Genomic DNA, 20,231 nt, shown 5'->3' on the forward strand with positions numbered 1-20,231 from the left:
TTGGGCACCACTTAGAAAAGAATCCCATGCAGCTTACCAAAACCTTGCTCTTTGAGTATGAATTTTCCAGCCCAGCTTAGCTCAGGAACTCCCCAAGCACTCCACCCATGGATCATTAAAAAGGCATGCACCCCAGGTCCTGTCTCACTGTCTGTACTGTGCTTTGACAACCCCATGTGGCTCCTCAAGGCATTTCATGTTCTTCCTCCAGGACCTGTGAGTAATAAACTTCTGTATTTCAATTTCTCTTGTGGTCTGTTGTGGAACTGTGGCTCACCATCTGGCACCCTGTGCTTTACCTAACAAATGTTAATTTAACAAAGTCATAACACTCCAATTATCTCAATGTTTAATATATTTTGGGGCCCTGATGCTTATAAGTTTATAATTGTTAAATTTTCTTTTTGAATTAATCCTTTTATCAATATATAATACTCTTCTTTGTCTCCTGTAACAGTAACATAAAATCTATTCTTTTTTAAAAAACTTATTTATTTCAGAGAGAGAGACAGAGATACAGATCGAGTAGGGGGAGGGGCAGAAGGAGAGAAGCAGACTCCCCAGTTAGCGTGTAGCATGATGTGGGGCTCCATCTCACAACCCTAAGATTATGACCCTGAGATCATGACCTGAGCCAAAATCAAGAGTCAGACACTTAACTGACTCAGCCATCCAGTTTCCTAGACATAAAATCTATTCTTATATTGGTTTAGCCACTGGCTCTCTTCTGGTTACTATTTGTATGGAATATCTTCTCACATCGTTTTTATTTTTTTTCTTTTCTTTTTTAAAGATTTTACTTATTTGACAGAGCGAGCACAAGCAGAGGGAGAGAGAGAAGCAGGCTCCCCGCTGAGCAAGGAGCCCGATGTGGGACTCGATCCTGGGACCCTGGGATCATGACCCACGCCAAAGGAAGCCGCTTAATTGACTGAGCCACCCAGGCGTCCCATCACATCGTTTTTATTTTAACCCACTTGGGTCTTTAGAGCTAAAGTTAGCCTCTTGCAGACAGCATATATTTGTATCATGTTTTTTTTAATCTATTCTGTAGTGAAGAGAAAATGGCAGTTAGTGCTTAATGATAACAGAGTTTCTGTCTGGGGTGATGACAGGTTTTGGAAACAGTGTGAATCAATTAATGCCACAAAATCATACCTTAAAAATGGCTAAAATGGGAAATTTTATATTATTTTAACACATTAGGAACAAAACTTTAAAAAAATCATTCTGGAAGCAATGTATCTCCAAAATCCACTCAAAGCAAATGCTAATTAAAAAGTTCACACTTTAGGGCGCCTGGGTGGCTCAGTTGATTAGGCGACTGCCTTCGGCTCAGGTCATAATCCTGGAGTCCCTGGATCGAGTCCCGCATCGGGCTCCCTGCTCCGCGGGGGGTCTACTTCTCCCTCTGGCCCTCCCCCCTCTCATGTGCTCTCTCTCATTCTCTCTCTCTCAAATAAATAAATAAAAAATCTTAAAAAAAAAGTTCACACTTTAAAAGGTATAATGAAATAATGAAATGGCAAAATCATAAATTCCTTAAAAATAAGGATGAGAAAATTATCAGTAATAATGACACATAATGCATTTATACAGAATATTCCTGACTCTTTATCTACTTATTCACCAAACATTTTTGAAATGGCTACCATATCTTAAGCATTTTGCTAGATTTAGATAAAAAAGACACTGTCACCATCCCAAAGACATTAATTTCTGAACAAGTAAATGCTTTTGCTTTCATTCTTACTATGAGAGTATACAATTTATAAGGAAGCAATATCCAATATTATAAATTGTCTAAAATGTTTCTTTAGATCTATTACTATACAGAATCTTCTAACAATAAAATTTCCTGGGACAATTAACTTTCTGGAAAAAAGAATACAAGTTAAACTTTAACTCACAACTTCCCCTAAATAAAATTCCTTATGTTTTAAAAAGTGAAATAATTTAAATAAGCCAAATTATAGGAAATCTACATAATGTAAGTGAATAGTGAATAACTTTGAAAAGAAGGAGTTCTAGACTTGAGTAACAAAAAATTATATACTCATATGTACAAGTAATGTATATTTATCAAAATGAAAAGCAATAAACTTAGTGGCATATAGGATATATGGTATAGTGTAAGGACAATTCTAAACATATAAGAAATAAAAAGGCAAATAATATTATAGAGAAGTCATTCAAAAAAGTAGAAAAACAATTATTTTTAATAATTATAAGAGCATGTTCAATTTCACTAGAAATAGTGTAATAATATTAAAATGACAGCTTTGCCAAACGTTTAGTAAAAATCACTGAAAATTATAACTAAAGCTAGCAAGTTTATGTTGAAACAAATATTTGCAGAAAATTGTTAGCAATAGTGTGAATTCTTTAGGATAATAATTTTAATATATATTTTAAGCCTTAAAAATATTCATATTATTTGATCCAGAAATTCCATTTCTAAATATTAACTAAGGAAATATGATATATGAAAAAACAAAAAGTGTTAAATACATTATTAGTAAATATCAAAAATGGAAATTCTGAACATTTTGCTTAAAATAATGCTCATGAGAATCATATATTTACATAGAAAAATGCAAATATTATAATGGTAAGGAAGAACATAAGAACATGAAATTAGATGAGATAACCATGTTAAAACTAAGGAGCTTGTAAAAGGCTGGAAGGAAAATGTCTGCAAAATATAGCATCTTATGTAGCTCAGGTACTGACATTAACTTACTCTGTGGTTTTGAATAAGAAATTTTATTTTTAGCTTGCTAAACTGTAAAACTAAAGGCTCTCACATTCTCAAATTATAATTAAAATTTTGAAATAATATTTCATATGTACTCATTATAGTGTAAAACTGGAATTTACTATTTTAACTAGATGACTTTTCAAGGTGTAAAACAGACTTTAAAAGCTCATTATTTTAAATAAAGAGTAACAACAAAGTTACTCTGGCTAAAGAAAGCATATTAGAAACATATGAAGGAGGTTTGGAAACTTTTGGGAATATGAAGAATGAATCTTTGGCTGTGAGTGGGAAACTCCAAAGATGAATAATGTAGTTGATGAATCTAATAATGATTGACTGAAAGATTTGTCAGTTAAGAGGTAATGATACAAAATTAATATCATAACAACTTTGGTGACAGATGGTAGCTAGATTTATCATGGTAATCACTCCTTAATGTATATGAATGTTGAATCACTATGTTGTACACCTAAAACTAATATAATATTGTATGTCAACTGCACTTCGACAACAACAAAAAAGTAAATCAGTAGCAAAACAAAGCGTGCACTTAACACACTTATCGTGATATCTGGAAAATAGTATTCAATAAATGTTTGCAAGTATTAAAACAAACAAAAGTTAATGCAGTATACTAGGGAGAGTTAGAACAGGCTTGATAAGCTGTGTGAATTGGTAATTCTCACAGAAATTCATTAAGGCCAATTTGGAGGAATCTGAATCTGAAAGTATTACCAGTAAAAGTTTCACAGGTCTAAAAAAGGACTTAATTCAAGAACTCTTCAGCAATCCTATTTCTTATGCCAATATTTTGTTTTTAAGATTCTGATAAACATCATGGCAACTATGTTAATATTAATGATGAGAAAGAGGAGTAGACACCACTGTATTTTATAACATGTTATTTATATATTGCTATGGTGAATACAATGGTAAGTTCCTTGTAGCTGGCTCTGAAGTGGACCGAAATGGGATCGGTGTTGGTGAGATATGTATGGAGAGTTGGATTATTTGTAGTTATTTAACAGACTTTGATGTTCTTAGGAATAAGATGATAGTGAAGAGTGACAGAAACAGGTGTTCTTTGCCTCAAGAGCTTTCCAATCAGGATAGAAAGTAAGCCAAGATGCAGTAATAAGTTCTCTATAAAATACATGCAGAATTTTTTTTAAAAAGTGAGCTTGCATGATGCCACAATAAAACTTAAAAAGTATGCGAAATTTTGGTCTCCATTTTTTATTCTGATATATGTATATATAAACATATATATGCCACACACACACACACACACACACGTATACCGCACACAGTGGTATAATCACTAGTTGCCAACATGGAATGAGATGAGGAGGATTATAAAGATCAGAAATCCCTCCTCCCTGATCACCTATCTTTGGTGCCCTCTTCCCCATATACTGATCTAATTTCCATTACCAGTAAGATATTAAGATCTTTTTCCCTATTATAATGCATTTATCTCAGGAAAGGTAATGCATTTTTTTGGCAATGTACTGAAATAAAAATAAATTCTGATCTTAGAACCTTAAGTATTGAAATGTAATCCAAACTTTAGACCTTACTTATAAGCCACATGACCTTGAGCAAGATTGCAAGATTCTTAATTAATTAGAGCCTGAGTACATTCTTTTGTAAATTAAAAGTAGTGATACTTAACTATCCTACTTTAAAATGTTACTGTGAAAATGGATGAGATGGTGATGAAAATTGCTTTGAAAATAGTAGGGAGCTTTTTCCTATTAGTTAAAATTAGTTTAGTAGAGTTCTTCCAATAGAACAGTAGAATATGTCAAATCTGATGTGAGAAGGCCCCTGAACACAAGTAGCAATAATAGTGATGATTCTGGGAGAATATAGAAGTAGAAGTGAGAACGCGCAGAAGACAAAGACTGCTTTCTGGACCTGTCTGTAGTCTTCTATGAAAAAAAAATATATATATATATTTAGTTTTAAAACTAAAAATTTATTTGATCTTAAACATAAGTCATAAAATACATTGCATTTTGAGAACACATGTCCCAATAAATGTCATAACGATTTCTCATTGCTATGAATGATATATTGCATAGACTCCTGGTTCTAGGTTATACCATGTCTGGAAAACATCCTCCCTCATTATCTGCTCCTACAACTTCCTTGTATTTCTTCCTTTTTCAGCATAAAGTTTTAGCATGTAATGCCCCCAAATTCAGAGCAAAAAGGGTAATGAATAGTAGAAGAATAGCGTAGAACTAGGAGGGACAGGGAGAATGTTTGATTGTGAGTGCAAAGACATATTTGCATATTTCAGAGGCATATTTATTCATTAATTTATTCATTTATATAAAATATTTTAAATGGAAATATTTATTGTCATGCTGCTTAATTCTTCCATCTGACCCTGCCCCCTTAGGATGTGATGCAGCCCTGTCCATAGATCCACACTCAACAGAGAAATCCAAGCTTATCTTTGCACCATCCTCCTTTCCAGAGTCCCGTTATATTGAAATACTGGCTGAGATGGGACTATCGCACCAGAATATTTTCCTGGTCAGCACAAATGGAACATGCAAGGTCCTTGCTGATAAAGTTAAGTGCAGTTGGGCCAGGAGTGCTAAAGACAGCTGTTTCTTCAGGTGTCATGAGGTAAGGAGAGAAGTATTCATTATTTCCATGTCCATGAGCCAGTTGGTGTACCACAGTGCATGCTGCAACTTGTCTCCTGGTATCCAAGAAGAATAAAACTGTCAGGAAATTTGTCAGAGGGGTCAGTGGGAAGCAGGAAATTCTAGATGGTATATACATGAAAGATGTGCAGGAAAAAGAGGATAAGTGGGAATTTTGTGGGGTTTCTAGACAGCAATCTGAATAGATATAGGTCTTGTGTATTGTATGATTGAAATTCTTCCCTCAACTCATTTCATAGCTGGTCCATTCTCATCATCTAGGTCTCACTAGAAATATCAATGCCTCAAAAAGCTTTTTCTCTTCAAACTGTTAAAAGGCCTTTTTGAGGTCTTCTGTTTCTCTATACCTTGTTCATTTCCTTCCCAGGCAAAACTGTAGTCTGTGATCATTCTGTTCTCTCTACAATGCAAAGAAAGCTTCAAGTCTACAAGTAGTTGGTCTGATTAGCTCCTCAGTGCATCCCTTGCCCTTAACAGAGTAGCTGGTATACAGTTGACACAATGAACCTAACTTTTGTGAAACACGTGCATTAAAACAGAATAAATATTAAAGAAGAAAAAAATATTCCTTCTCTTCCCTATTATGTGGTTATCATGTTATTGGAAAGGTGGGGAAAACATACTAAAATGAGAACTTTATTAAAAAACTAGAATATCCAACTTTCAAGCAGGCAACTCTCTAACAACCAGTAGGCAATAATATCTCTGGATGTGGCTAGCCCATGGTCTCTGTCTTCTCTAGATAACTTTAACCAAAGGGCCCTGTTTGGGGTTGGAAAATTCTTGCCACCAGTAGTAAGCTTAATTTGTTGAACTTGATGGAAATCAAGTACAAAATGAGTAAGAAAAAGAAAAGAAAACAAAACAAAACAAAAAATATTAGTAATATATAAAGACATTTCCGAACATTTTTAAAATGTGGAATTTGATCCAAAGACTTCATTATAAATAATCACAGACTAGATTTTCACTTGCCTAAGTCTTTCCATGGATGACTGCTTCTACTTGTTCCTGGAGAAAAGGAGGTTGAACATAATCAAGTACAGTTGGTGAGTGAGGTTCATTAGCACAATAATGTTTGAGGACATTTTTAGAAATGAAACTCATTTAACTTAGTTTAACCAGGTAGTTTTTCCCATGGAATACACTTCAAAAAACAATAAAAATTGTACTATAAAATAAAATATTTAATGCAACAAGGTATCTGAAATACCTTGTTGATTTATTAAAACATTTGTTTCTTTTTGGTAGTCAAAAACAGTGTTTAACTCAAGGGGCGCCTGGGTGGCTCAGTTGGTTACGCGACTGCCTTCGGCTCAGGTCATGATCCTGGAGTCCCTGGATCGAGTCCTGCATCGGGCTCCCTGCTTGGCAGGGAGTCTGCTTCGCCCTCTGACCCTATCCCCTCTCATGTGTTCTTTCTCTCTCATTCTCTCTCTCTCAAATAAATAAAATCTTTAAGAAAAAACAGTGTTTAACTCAACATATTCTTTGATTATATGGAATGATAAATATAGTGTATGTGGCATTTTGAAGATGCGTTTAAATATATTTAAGTGCCTAAAAGCTGCAAATAAAGTTATCTATATGTATGAAGAAAGAACAACACAATGAATCACAGCATTTTCAATACTGTAGTGATAATAAAGTCATTGAAGATAGCCAAAACAAAAACAAACAGTAAGGAAATAAACAGTTAAAGCTTATTGACCAAAGTGTTTTTTCAATTAAAGATTATGACAAAAAGTGTGCAAAGGAATCATTTGCCTCTGTCCTACTTTTTATAATTAATACATTTTATTTAAAACAACACAGGCAAACATAAATGCTAAAAAACCTCTGGTTCAATGTCATTTAGGGTTTAAAACTTAAGGTCATCATTCTTAAACCAGAGTGTAATCCTTATAAAATGTGCCTACAAAAGATGATTGAAGGTGAAATGTTGAACTATTATCAAGCAGAATATCTCATATGAAGATAAGGAGGCACGTAGCATTAAGTCATTTGATGGGTGAACACATGTACAGATCATAAGTAATTTAAAAATACTTTGTGCCTGGGAAGCATTCTATGTGTCTGTTGTTGTCCATCAATGGACGTCTTATTACAATAAACAGCATTGTTCTAGGTAGGCCTTTTCATGCCTGCAAGAGTGATGCAATAGCCAGAGTATTTCTATTTTCCAGATAATACAATTAAAGAAATAGCACACACATTCATAATATCTCACAGCTAATAAGTGGGAATCAAACCTAAGTACATCATTCTCCATGGTTCATATTTTTGCTTTTATTCCAAGCTGCATCTTTGATTTACTGTAATTCTTTACCTAATTAAAAAAAAATCACAGACCCATTTACTGAGCATGATCAGTTATAAAAGAACTTTCATTACAAATGCTTGACTCCTTTCTTAAAGTAGAGGAAAGATCCAGAGTCCCATTTAGTATAAGACACTAAACCCAGGAAAGTAATTTACTGATTATTCCAAACCTAATGTGTTCAGAGTCATTGTTTCTTCTTTATAATATGTTGCTATTTTAAGCTCCCCCCCACACACAAGTCAAAAGCTTTCCATAAACTATGCATTTGTTTAAGACCCATTGCTAGAATTGGCTTAAAGTTTGAGAATCTTAGGATCTAGGGAACATTTTACATTTCTGTAATCCCTCAAAAAACGGGATTCAAACCTGGATATAACTAAGCGACTCGGGTTAGAATAGCATCAAGGATGTCTTAGGTGCAGACTATTCAAAGGTATAAGTCATTAATTACATATAAATGGAAAATGAAGATACGCAAATGATAATGAAAAACTGGCATGTTGAACAAAAAAAGACAAAATCTCAAAAACAAACTTTCTCAGTTTTCTTCTTTCACTATTTGCAAGCCTCAATTTTTCATGCCCCACAGAAAAATTCCTCTTGAAAAGAAATGGAAACAACCTCTAAACGTCATGTCATCTAACTTATAAGAAATAGACACAGGATATTTTACAACACAGGGGGCAAAAACACCAGAAAGAACAATCTATATGTATTACAACTTATTACATAGATCATGTTAATAATTACAACAAAAAAATGTTTTGAAGCCATTTTCACTCTTCCTATAACACCAAACACCTGGTACTTGGCATTTAACTCATGTTTGCCCAGCAATAACTACAAATACATTCTTCTTTTCCTTGCAAATTACCTTGATGGGTCTTCTAGTTAAGCAGTAAATCAAACTTTCCACTCAGCCTTATCTCCATTTGGCATCATCCTTCAACTTTCGCAAGAAGCCCGAGTATACGTATCACCTCTTGCCTTCCTTCCATTCACCCTCCCACATCCTGAAATTAATTTACAACAAATTTTAGTGTTCTAGAAGTGGCTCTTTTTCCTTCTCTTTTTTGTGGGTGGGCTAGGAGTCATATTTGGTGGAAAACCAAAAGAAACTCTTTTTAAAATTATTTTTCTTTACACATCTTTATACTTCTCATTTGTTCTACATTTGTGTAAAATTTATCCTAATTAAATATGTCTTTGGGCCTAATTTGCATCTTTACTTCCACTCTATACTAATTTTAAAATTTTGTAAGTTTGAACAGTGATGATAGAGGGATAAAAATAGCAATATCAAAATATCACAGAATTAGATGAAAGCTTATGGCTTTCACTTATTTCCTTAGGTGGTATCATATTCATCAATATATTCATTACTAGTCATTGAATTAATTCTGTGTCTTTGAACTGTGCTTGAGTCTGGATCAGAGATTAGAGTTAATATCTCCACCAGACTTAATTGTAATACATTTTGATAAGTGCTATGCTGGGGTATGCCTACAGGAAATGATGCTAAATTGCAGGCAGAAACAAGAACATAAGGCTTCTATATATGATAACAAATATTGTCTTAAAGGCAGTAGGAAGCCACCAAAGTAATTTAACAAGAGAAGCTGAAGACTTGTCTGAATTTACATTTTAGAAGTATCATTAATCTAGCAATGGTGTGAAAGATGGACCAGAGAGGGATGCAATTCTATGTCTTTATAATGCTTTGGCTTCTTGCCACAGTATCTGAAAGTACCCAGTTCCAGATCTGTCTTTTTTATTAAACTGTAGACTTCTTGAAAGGAGGGACTGTATTCATTTTTGTATTCCTCATGATCAGTGGTCATGGCAGAGTTAATGCATAAAAAGAGTGTATTCAACAAATAAATAGAAAAGGACTATTTTGATGGTAATGCAAAAGCCCAAATGGGAAGAGATTACCCAGGTTAGTTAGCAAACACCTTGAAGATTTATTTAGGAGGAGTTGTTGAGGAAGAGACAGGAGTATAGAAGACAATTCAAACTTCTTTTGATGACTAAGATAGGAATGAAAAGGAATCAGACCAAAATGGACACACTGTGTTGAGATGTTTTTAACATGCAGCCTTAGAGATCAAGATGCATATCTGAGCTTTAGTTAATAGAACAGAAATTCATTATCATCAGGCCAGCTGCCTAAATTAAAGACTGGCTGGAACAGCCCAGTCAAGCTCAGAGTTATATATCAGACATATTTCATTTAAATTTATTCCCTTCAAATTGACTCTGCATATAGGGATCTATGTATATCTATTTCTATCTCATATATGGAATATTCAAAGAGGAATATACCTACTTTCACTTTAAGAATTTATTTGGAATAACAGAACTAAAAAAATTTAAAACCCAGCGAAAGTATTTTAAAACTCAGATTTTGTGAGTTATTTTGTAATAGCTGGAAGTCATCAGTCTAGTAAGTTGATGTACACAAAGTACTTTTTTAATCATACCTACATAAAATTTTTCAAAAGAATAATCAAAATATATGTGAGAAAGGATTCACTAACATGTTTCCACATACTACTGGACATAGTATGGCTATTTGTTATTATTAACATACTAATTTTATTTTGAGAAACCTTACATGTCATGTGCATAATAAGAATGGGCAAGAAAATTTGGTTTTGTTGGTATAAATTTCTCAGATCCTTAGGGTTTTGTTTTAGTTTAGTTTATTGTTGCTTTTTTTCCTGGCAACATGACGGAATTCAGCCATGCTTTTAGTCCATATTACCAATCCTCTATACAAATGAACTCTTTTCTAGTTATTTCTTTTTAACATATGCACACACAGTTAGTTACCAGCTCAATGGATAGTAATAATTCTAGAGAGAAAAAAAGAAAGGAGTTTCCTGAGATGCTATATCCAAGACCATGTGCCTGTGTAATGTGATAAGCCTTGACTGTTTCATCTCCTGGTTGTCTGCAGGCTTTTCCACTGATAGAGATGAAGCATGTTATTAAAAAACTGCTAAATTAATACATAAGTATCTGCATATCTTTATTTTTGAGGCAGCACCATTCTTCACATTAACTAATTTGATTTCTAAAATTTAATTATGAACGTTATTGGTATGAATCAATCATTTATTCTTTTTCTCCCTGAACATAATAAAAAAAAACCCAAATTTCAAAGAAATTTGTATTTCTAGAAAGTGATAGTTTACTTTTTATAAAAATTGTATTAAGTTTTTTATCTTAATTCCTATAGTTTGTTTTTGACTCAATTGTAAAAGACATCACTTGCGAAACTATTGCATTCATTAAATTAGCAATATAATGAATTCCCTTAGCATGCGTAATCTTTCTTTTTGCATTGAAACATTTCGATTTAGGTAAAATGTCCATACAATATTGCAAGCAGTTGAAGAGAGGCTGAATTACTCAAGCTTAGTGAGGGCATATGTAAATCTAATGTTTAAATGGATCTACATAGGATGGGATGTATAGGGGATCCCAGCTAGAGCCTAAATTTTATTTACCCAATGAATTTGGAATAATTTCATATCTCGGTGGGTTGGTGAATGAAGCCGGCCTACCAGAAATTTGTCTGTATTAGAGACCAAGAAGTCTCTCGGGATAGAAGTCATTCTGACGTGGGTAAACAGTTACACAGCATTGCATAGTTTAGGGAAAAGCTATCAGAAGTGTACCTTGGCATTTTAAGTTCCAAGTATACATTGGCTATTTATAGTGTGTGCCAGATCTTTACTGTGAAGACCAAGGCTCCTTATTGTTTGGTGCCTGACTACTTTTGACCACTGCTCCCCTCTCATTCTCCTGCTCCTGCCACACTGAACCTGTCAGTCATCTCATATATCAGAGTGTTCACACATGCTGCTCCATCTGCCTCTACTGTGTTCCTTGTTAGCCCCTCATGACCTGTCGACTTTCAGGTGAAATGTAAATTTCTCCAGGTACCACCCATGGGCCCTTAACCTACCTTATATGCTTCCATGCTACTCTGAACTCCTTTTGCTGAGAACCATTAAACTTATGATTATATGCTTTATGTCTGTCTTCTCCACTGGGCGCCATGAAAACAAAGACCTTCATGAAAGCACAGATTCACAAGAACTGGAATGTGGCGGACATATATGTTGATTGATTGATCCAAAATTCTAGAAAACACAGTGCCATTGTGACATTTTGAGAATGGCAGCACAGTCGCAAGGCATTGTTGGTGCTGTTGCCTTGCAGTGGGCAGAACTACCCAGCCGTGTGGGAGAAATAGAAGTATCCACCTCTTACGAAGGCTCACCTTGTTCCACTCACTGTGCAACACTCTCCATATACATTTTATTTAAATTTTACAATAATCTCATGAAAAAGATGTCATTTGCATATCTATTTTAGAGGTGAAGAAAGTAGGCTACAGCAGCTATGTGATTTGCAAAGGTCCTGCAGGTGTTAAAGGTAAAAGGCAGCTAATTGATGAGTTCTGGGGAATTTGAAATAGAAAGGGGAAAACATGATGAATTCCTGGGATTAGATGAAAAGACAGGATCTGTGGTTGAGACAAAACCCACTGAAAGATGGGCTGGTCGGAAGTAATACTTAAGGACTTCAGAATCTGTATTTGACAATTTATTATGTTTTATTTTTCAAAAAGCTATCTTTTAAATTTTAGAATAATGCTGCAAGATAGACACACAGCTATTATTATTCCACTTATTATGTGATAGTTGCAGAGGTTAATACATTATATTAGCAAAAAATTTCATAAAAACCAAAACTGATGATTGAAGGAAAGACAATCTAAGATACAGTGAGAAAAGTTTTAAGGCAGATATTTTTAATAATGAAAAGAATAATCCAGAAAAAATAAAATATATCAAAAGCCCCAGAAAAAAATTAAAATTTTAAATTTTAAAAGGGTGAGGAAGAGGGGAAAAAAGATAGAAAATGGAAAAAGTAAGAAGTATATAAAGCATACTAGCCAAAGAATTTTTACTCCTACCTGCTTTTGTTCTTTATATACTTTGAATTATAAATACAGGCAATAAAGTATGTGTTAGTTTCCACGTTACTTTATAATGTCTTTATGTTCCAAGAAATGAATGAAAAAATCTAGGATTTTATTATTTTGTTGCATCTGGCTAATATACAGGCATGAAAACTTGGGTTAATACCTCTCTTTTGAACATTTACTTTAGGGCTATCTTTGAAATGCTTGAGGGTTAAAAAAAATTACCTGATGGATTGTTTCCCTAAATGTCTGAGTTTGTTTTGCAATAAATGCAATGTTCTTCATTCTCCTAAAAGCAAAGAAAAAATAATTTATCTGAAGAATGTAAAAATTCCATAAGATAGAATTTGATGTTTTTGTCCATGTTTGGGGGTCATAAGTTACACAACTAGAGAAGCAAAATGATTGAAAAATATTGTTAAAAGGAAAAATGCCAAGGTTTATATGAATATTGTTTTCCTACATAATAACATATGTATATTTAAGATTTCTACTTATGGGGGCGCCTGGATGGCTCAGTTGGTTAAGCGACTGCCTTCGGCTCAGGTCGTGATCCTGGAGTCCCGGGATCGAGTCCCGCATCGGGCTCCCTGCTCAGCGGGGGGTCTGCTTTTCCCTCTGACCCTCTTCCCTCTCGTGCTCTGTCTCTCATTCTCTATCCCTCAAATAAATAAATAAAATCTTTAAAAAAAAAAAAAAGATTTCTACTTATGCAGGAGATATTTCAAGAAAACATTCATTTTTAATAATTTCAAGCTTTCCTTTTGGGCTTTTAATATCTGCCTTTGATATGAAATAGTTAAAATATTATAGAAAAAATAGCAAAAAGACTCTTGAAAATGAAAAGCATAAATAGAGGTCATTTCAACTTCCTTTCAAATTTTACCTAGAAACACTGTACAAATCAGTGTCTACTTAAAGGTATAAATGGATTACATAGATTAAGATACTTCAGGAATCAATATGTTAACAATGAATTTAATTCTGAAGCACAGTTCTTTGGGAGGAGAAAGTTTTATACAGAACATCTCGAAACCAAGAAAGAAGTTATTTCAGTTAGGGTGACATTGTATTTTATGGCACAGAATATAAGTTCCTAAAATGCAGGTCATCATGCACACGCATGAGTTTTATAAATTTCCTCCAGATAATGTTTCCAAACTATAATCAATTAAAGTTAGTAATGAGTACAAGAAGGAAACATAAATCATTATAGTAGTTTCTAACATATGACAGAGCTAATTCTTAAACATGTTACCTTTTTCACTTAATAATTTATTATCTGCATAGATCTGTTAACCAATCATGATTTCAAAAATATTTTTAATGTGCTGTGTGTTAGTATCGGCTCTTACATATCCTGAAGTAGAGAAGCCTTCTAAGTATATTATCCTAGAATTTCTCAAATTCAACTATTAAAACATTTTTTTAAAAAACCATCAGACAGTAACAATTTTGGGGAACCAATGGTTTCAGAGACTCTATCAGGAAAACAGTAATATGAGTAATACTTATACTTCCCACAAGGTGTAAGAGTCAGGATTTATGGTATCCCACACATTGCATTTGACATTTACATAGGATGAACAGTCTTTGGGTTCTAATTATAGCCAACGGAGACCTTGAAGTTGGCTTATCCCCTGGGCTGCAGCATAAGGAGTGTAGGGGAGGTCTAAGGTGTGATCTGATGCCTTCATCCTCATTTTAACCATTAGAACTCAGGTGTTATCTGTTTGATACACATAAAAGGAACCTTCCCTCATTTTTTTTTTATTTTTATAAAATTTCGTGTTTAAAACGAAAAGTTTGAAAGGTGTTCTTCTTTATTATCAAGGAGAAACATAAATTATTTTCATTCATGGCCCTTCATTTAGTCTTGCTTCCATCCAATCAATGCAATCTGTATACCTCCACTAGAGTGACCTTTCCACAGTATAAATCAGATTTAGGTCAAACATGCACTGGACCATAATCCAGGAGACCAGTTTTTCACCCCCCAGCATTTTCTACATTTCCTTCCTTATAATTTAGCTTCCATGATATTGAACATCTCTTACTTCTGTTCATACACTGATCATTTTCACCCTCAATTTGAAACAGTGTCTCTGGGTGATAGATGCCCACAGGAAGGCCAATTTTGAGAATGTAGAACCCAGGCTTTCCCCAGGTTTTCTCCATCTCAGTCATCCACTGTTCTACTGGGTTTATGCTGCCAAACACATTTCTGATTATTTTCTTCCTATGTCTCATACCCTTCAAAGGTTCTTCTGTTCTTAGGATCAGATGCAATTCTTTACTAGGATCCCTTTCATAATCTGGCTCTTGGCTACCCACAAACTTGATCTCTCATCTTGTCTGACCTCAAATTCAGTGTTCTCCTTACTTACAGATATTTGTCTGGATAATCTTATCCTTGGTGTCTCAATTTCCAGGAAACCTTCCTTGAGTACCCAAGAGTGATATATATATATCCCTCCTGTATCTTTCAATAGAAAGCAAGTATTCATTAACTATTTATTTACAAATGTGACTGCTGCAATCTCTGTTTATATAGGAAATCTATTAATAGATATAATTAATGCATATATGAAGGATTAAAGGGATATAATGGCAACAAATCTATACTTTTAGCTATGGGAATTATATTAGTACTGCAACATCATACTGTGACATATTAGTGAGAAAACTTTTTCTAACACTGAAAAGGCTACATTTTAATAAGGATGAAGATTACAAAGAACAAGCTGAACTGTTATATGACAATAAACTTCTATGATGGAATCTCCCCAGCAACACTAAGGGAAACAGAAGAAAGTATTACCTCCTGCTAGGTTGCCAATGTAAACTGAAGTGTGGATAATGCAGTGCTATTTAGTGTGTCTTGTACTGTCTAGAAAATTCAGGGAAATAGTTTTCCCTGAGGACTTTCATGCACAAAGGACAAGTAATGAGAACTAGCTTGACATTCCCAGATCTGCTTCCAAACCTGTAGCAGTCTAATGTAAACTAAGGTCACGGAGACTCTATTCCCTACCACAAGTCTCTGATCTGATCTTCTAATTTATTTTTTCATTATTGTTTATTTTATTTTTAAAAATATATTGTAAGAAATGACAAACATGGTTGTTTGTTTGTTTGTTTTAAGGCAGCAATTCTCCCCATTGCTGATGTACTAACAGTGAAGAACTTGCTTTAAATGGAGCTCAGTTAAGCACTCAGTACACTTCCTCCCCTTTCCTGGAATCTATACTTTATCATAAGACCTTTGGTTTGCTTCCACAGTCACTTCAAAGCTGGAGGGCCTGCTCAAGATGCAGAGCAGACAGACAAAATGTGAACAGCTAAAGGGTATCAGTAGTATTGCTGTATGGCTTTCCCGAACCCAAACACTTAAAGAATCTGCTGGACATATATTTTTAAGGATTCTTTCCACATGCATATCAAGTAAAGAAAATAACAATATTATTTAATTGTCTTAATAAAATGTTGGAACAAACATGTTTTAATTTATATATTACAATTACATTTTTTTTTTCTTTTTTTTCTTTTTTGTATTTAAAAATAACTTTTGGGCTCATTCAATGGAGTAAGGCCACCTTCTTGTGGTATAGCCAGCTCAGTGGTTTGCCCAGGACTCTTCTGGTGCATATCTGTTGTCCTGACATAATTATTAATAGTTTCCTATTACTGTGCAAGTGTCACAGTTTTAGTGATGAATACTCTGTTCATCATAAGCAGACAAGCTCTTTCCTTCCCTCCCACTTCTCAAATGGCCTTGAAGTTAGGAACTTCCAGTAACAGAAAATGGGAAGATGGTGATTACCATTGGCTTTTTCTGCATCCAGCTTGTACTGACTAAAATCTCATTCTTACTAAATGATATGCCCTAGATGGCATCATAAGCATTTGCTTACGATCTCCTGAGTACTCATTCCTTCCTAGCACACTCAGGCGAGAATACCTCAACATGTCATACAGAATGTCCACATCTGGATTTTCTCCCTTACCACACAGAGATGAAACAGGACCCTGACATTGATTTAGATTATACTATCCTTAAAAGAAATCTTAAATTCAGGCATTCAGAAATGTGTTCAGATGAATTTTATTTCTTTCTTCTCATTTACGAGGTATGATTCTTTCCTCTTCATGTGATAGTTTGGTGACAATCATAGCTATAACACTTTCTTTATAAAATCACACTTTAACTTTTTTATAACCACTTTATTTTTAAAGTTGTTTATTACATTAATTTAATAATTATGAAATTGAGTAACAATTAAATTGGTAAATGTGTTTATTTAATACTCAGGAGCCTATCTGAATTGAATGGATATTTTATTCAAAAGAAAGTCTTTGGTCGTAGGAAAAGCTATGGCAATATCATTGGAGAGTGAGCAAAAGAGCCACAGCACTGGAAATTCCATATTTAGATAAATATTCTTTTGGCATTATGCAAAGGCAATGAGCTGGACAGTCAAATCAATCTGACCAGCATATGTGTGCTATTTAATTTCACTCAAAATTTAAAAAAAAAAATTGGCCATCCTTAAATAATGTGAGCTTTTGTGTGACAATCTTGATTTCTGGGTCATGAAAAATCCTAAGATCTCAGACACCAACCCACATTGTACTTGGCTGGGAGCTGCAGGACTGTACAATGGACTCCTATCTTTCCCAAGATCCAAAACCTCTCACCTTTTGCACACTGCCTTTCTTACACATTTATATCACTATCTTGTTTTATCTGTATTTGTTTTTGAAAATTCTGTACAATGCTTAATTTTTAGGTAAGATATAAGTTTCCCAGTAAAGGATTACTCATTAATCTTTAAAATTAGTAGGAATGAATATATGGGTTTATTTCTTAGGCCATACTTTGATAAAGGAAAAATTGGAGTGGATCTGAGGAATAGATTGTGTCATGGGAAGGAAAAGAATGTCCTCCATGGGGGCCAGAGCCCCAAGTCAGAAAATGCAGCAGTGACTCCAGCACTGGGAGATTATTGGTGGGTGAGGGGTCAGTTGTGTTTTAAGGTTTTTTAGATATTACTAACTGAGAAGATTCCTTTCATCATTCAATATACATCACTCTCAGAGGAAGATCCTTTGTGGAAAAGGCACCCAATCAGATAGTACAAGACCTTACCAGGCCAAGCAAGGGCTAACAAGGGTTATAGTCCCTGGATAGAAATTCTAAACCCCAAATTCTTCCATACTATGACTCTAATATATTACCTATAAAACTAAACTCTAAAAAATGTTTTCCTTATTTGGATATTGGAGTTACTGATGCAGAAAAATAATAAAAAAAACACTTTGTTTAAAAAACTTGTGTTTGGAGAAAAAAAAATTTCCCTTAAGAGACTAAACCTTTAGTAAAAGAGAATATATATATAAAATATATTATGCACATATTATAAATGTATAATGTATATATATTATACATATATGTATAAAGTATAATGCATATATATTATGCATACATATTCACTTTATACAGTTATAATGTTTTGTGGAAACATTTGTTTTATTAAAATTCAAACTTTTGGGGCACCTGGGTGGCTCAGTTGGTTAAGCAACTGCCTTCGGCTCAGGTCATGATCCTGGAGTCCCTGGATCGAGTCCCGCATCGGGCTCCCTGCTTGGCAGGGAGTCTGCTTCTCCCTCTCCCGCTCCCCCCTCTTGTGCTCTCTCTCTCTCTCACTCTCTCTCTCAAATAAATAAATAAAAATTTAAAAAAAAAGCTTCTTTTAAAATTCAAACTTTTGTTTTTCTATAAACAGAATAAAGCATGATTTATCTTCTATTAACAAAAATGAGGATCTTAAATTTGATACATGATAACCAATTAAAATACTGACAGGAGTTAGAAGTTATTTCAGTCATTCTTAAATTACAGTGTCTGCAGCACATTTCTCATAGCTGACCTGAACACATTACCTTTGTTGCAGCATCAAAGCAGATAAATCCTGTGCTAAAGTCAATCGTGAGTCCCATTAGATGACTTTCTAGCACACATGCATATGTCTTGCACTAGATAGAACAGAAAACACTGTTACTTTTCATGTGATTGAACCAATATCAATATTAATAGCCAACATTTATCAAAAACTGTTGTGACAGCTCCATAATAAGTTGTTTACACAATAGGTAACTTAATATCAGCAATAATTGTATAAGAAACATAGTATTATTGACATCTTAATGTTAATAAAGCAAGCCGAATATTTTTTCACCTGCCAAGGGGTATGCAGGACCACATTTCCAATCCTGCTCCATGTGAACTTGTCTTTACCTTGTGCTATACTGACACTCTTTGCTATGTTGGCAATAAAACTGGTATAAACATGTTTAAGTTTAGGCAAAATTATGTTACATTGTTATATTCTATAGCTAAATATCATTGCATTTTCATTAAAACAAAAGTGAATTATTAAAGGTTAAGATATTACTTCAATTCTTGGCATATCAATTTCATGGATATTATTAAAAGAGAACTCTCAGGCACACAAACACAGATCCAGTAACCAAGGCAAAAAATATAAGAACATCTTTACCTTAAGAGTCTGTCATATAATGTTCATCCATGTGGTACAAGTTATATCCCAAAGACATTTACCACTTGCTTATTATTTGTATAAACCTACTGATTCTTCAAAAATCAACAATGACTTTTCACACTGAGATCAGGTTAAATTATATTTTACTTATATAAATATTTTGGAAAAACTACTAAAATAGAAATACTAAAATTTAACAATAACAAATATGAAATAAAAACTCAGGACTTATATGGCACATGATGCATATTTATGTCCACAGGCCAACTTTTTTGCATTTAATTGCAAACTACTGAGATATTAAAATGAGGAAAAATACACATAAATCACAAACAAGGAGGGAGAAAGGGAAGAAGAGAAAGAGATAAACTGATCTTAAGCATTTTTTCAATACTAATTATTACATCATATTTGTTTTATAATACTGTATATAAAAGTACATTAAGTGAATCACATTCTGACTATAATGATGGCTAAATGCATCAAGTTGCCTTCACCAAAAACTATACTCATGGCTTTAAGCCCAATTTGGATAGAAAAGTTATAACCATGCCCAATTATTCCTTTGAAGTCAAGTTTTCAAAAACCAGCTCAGAAAACAAACTTAATGAGCTATTAAGTTCAGTTTTGGGTGTAATTTTATTTGTTTAATGCATGGGCATCTTCCATGTTTTTATCCACCCATCATTAATTTATTAAAACTACTCTCAATATTAAGAAATGTTCAAGGCTATCTCATTCCCTCTAATTTAGACATAATTGTTTGTTGTTCTTAATTACTATTTAAAAGAATACATTGGATGAAAACACCTTCAGTACAGAACATTAAAATCTATCTCATTAAATTCAGAATTACAAATGAAACTCATTCATCAATAATCATTAAATTGAAACAGAT

At 33.8% G+C, this 20,231-nt stretch overlaps 1 protein-coding gene across 1 annotated transcript in view; it reads right to left on the bottom strand.

The window, feature by feature from the left end:
* Positions 1 to 20,231, bottom strand: part of SNTG1 (syntrophin gamma 1) — a 957,526-nt gene that overhangs the window by 41,862 nt on the left and 895,433 nt on the right. Inside the window, exon 17 of the mRNA XM_045896572.3 lies at positions 18,714 to 18,806. Within this exon, the coding sequence (XP_045752528.3) occupies positions 18,714 to 18,806 (93 nt within the window). The remainder of the gene's footprint in view (positions 1 to 18,713; positions 18,807 to 20,231) is intronic.

Source organism: Mirounga angustirostris, unplaced genomic scaffold (assembly GCF_029215605.1).
Source record: "Mirounga angustirostris isolate CCGP_5_RB_7025 unplaced genomic scaffold, mMirAng1.0.hap1 SCAF_4, whole genome shotgun sequence".
In the NCBI taxonomy this organism is placed as follows: Eukaryota; Metazoa; Chordata; class Mammalia; order Carnivora; family Phocidae; genus Mirounga; species Mirounga angustirostris.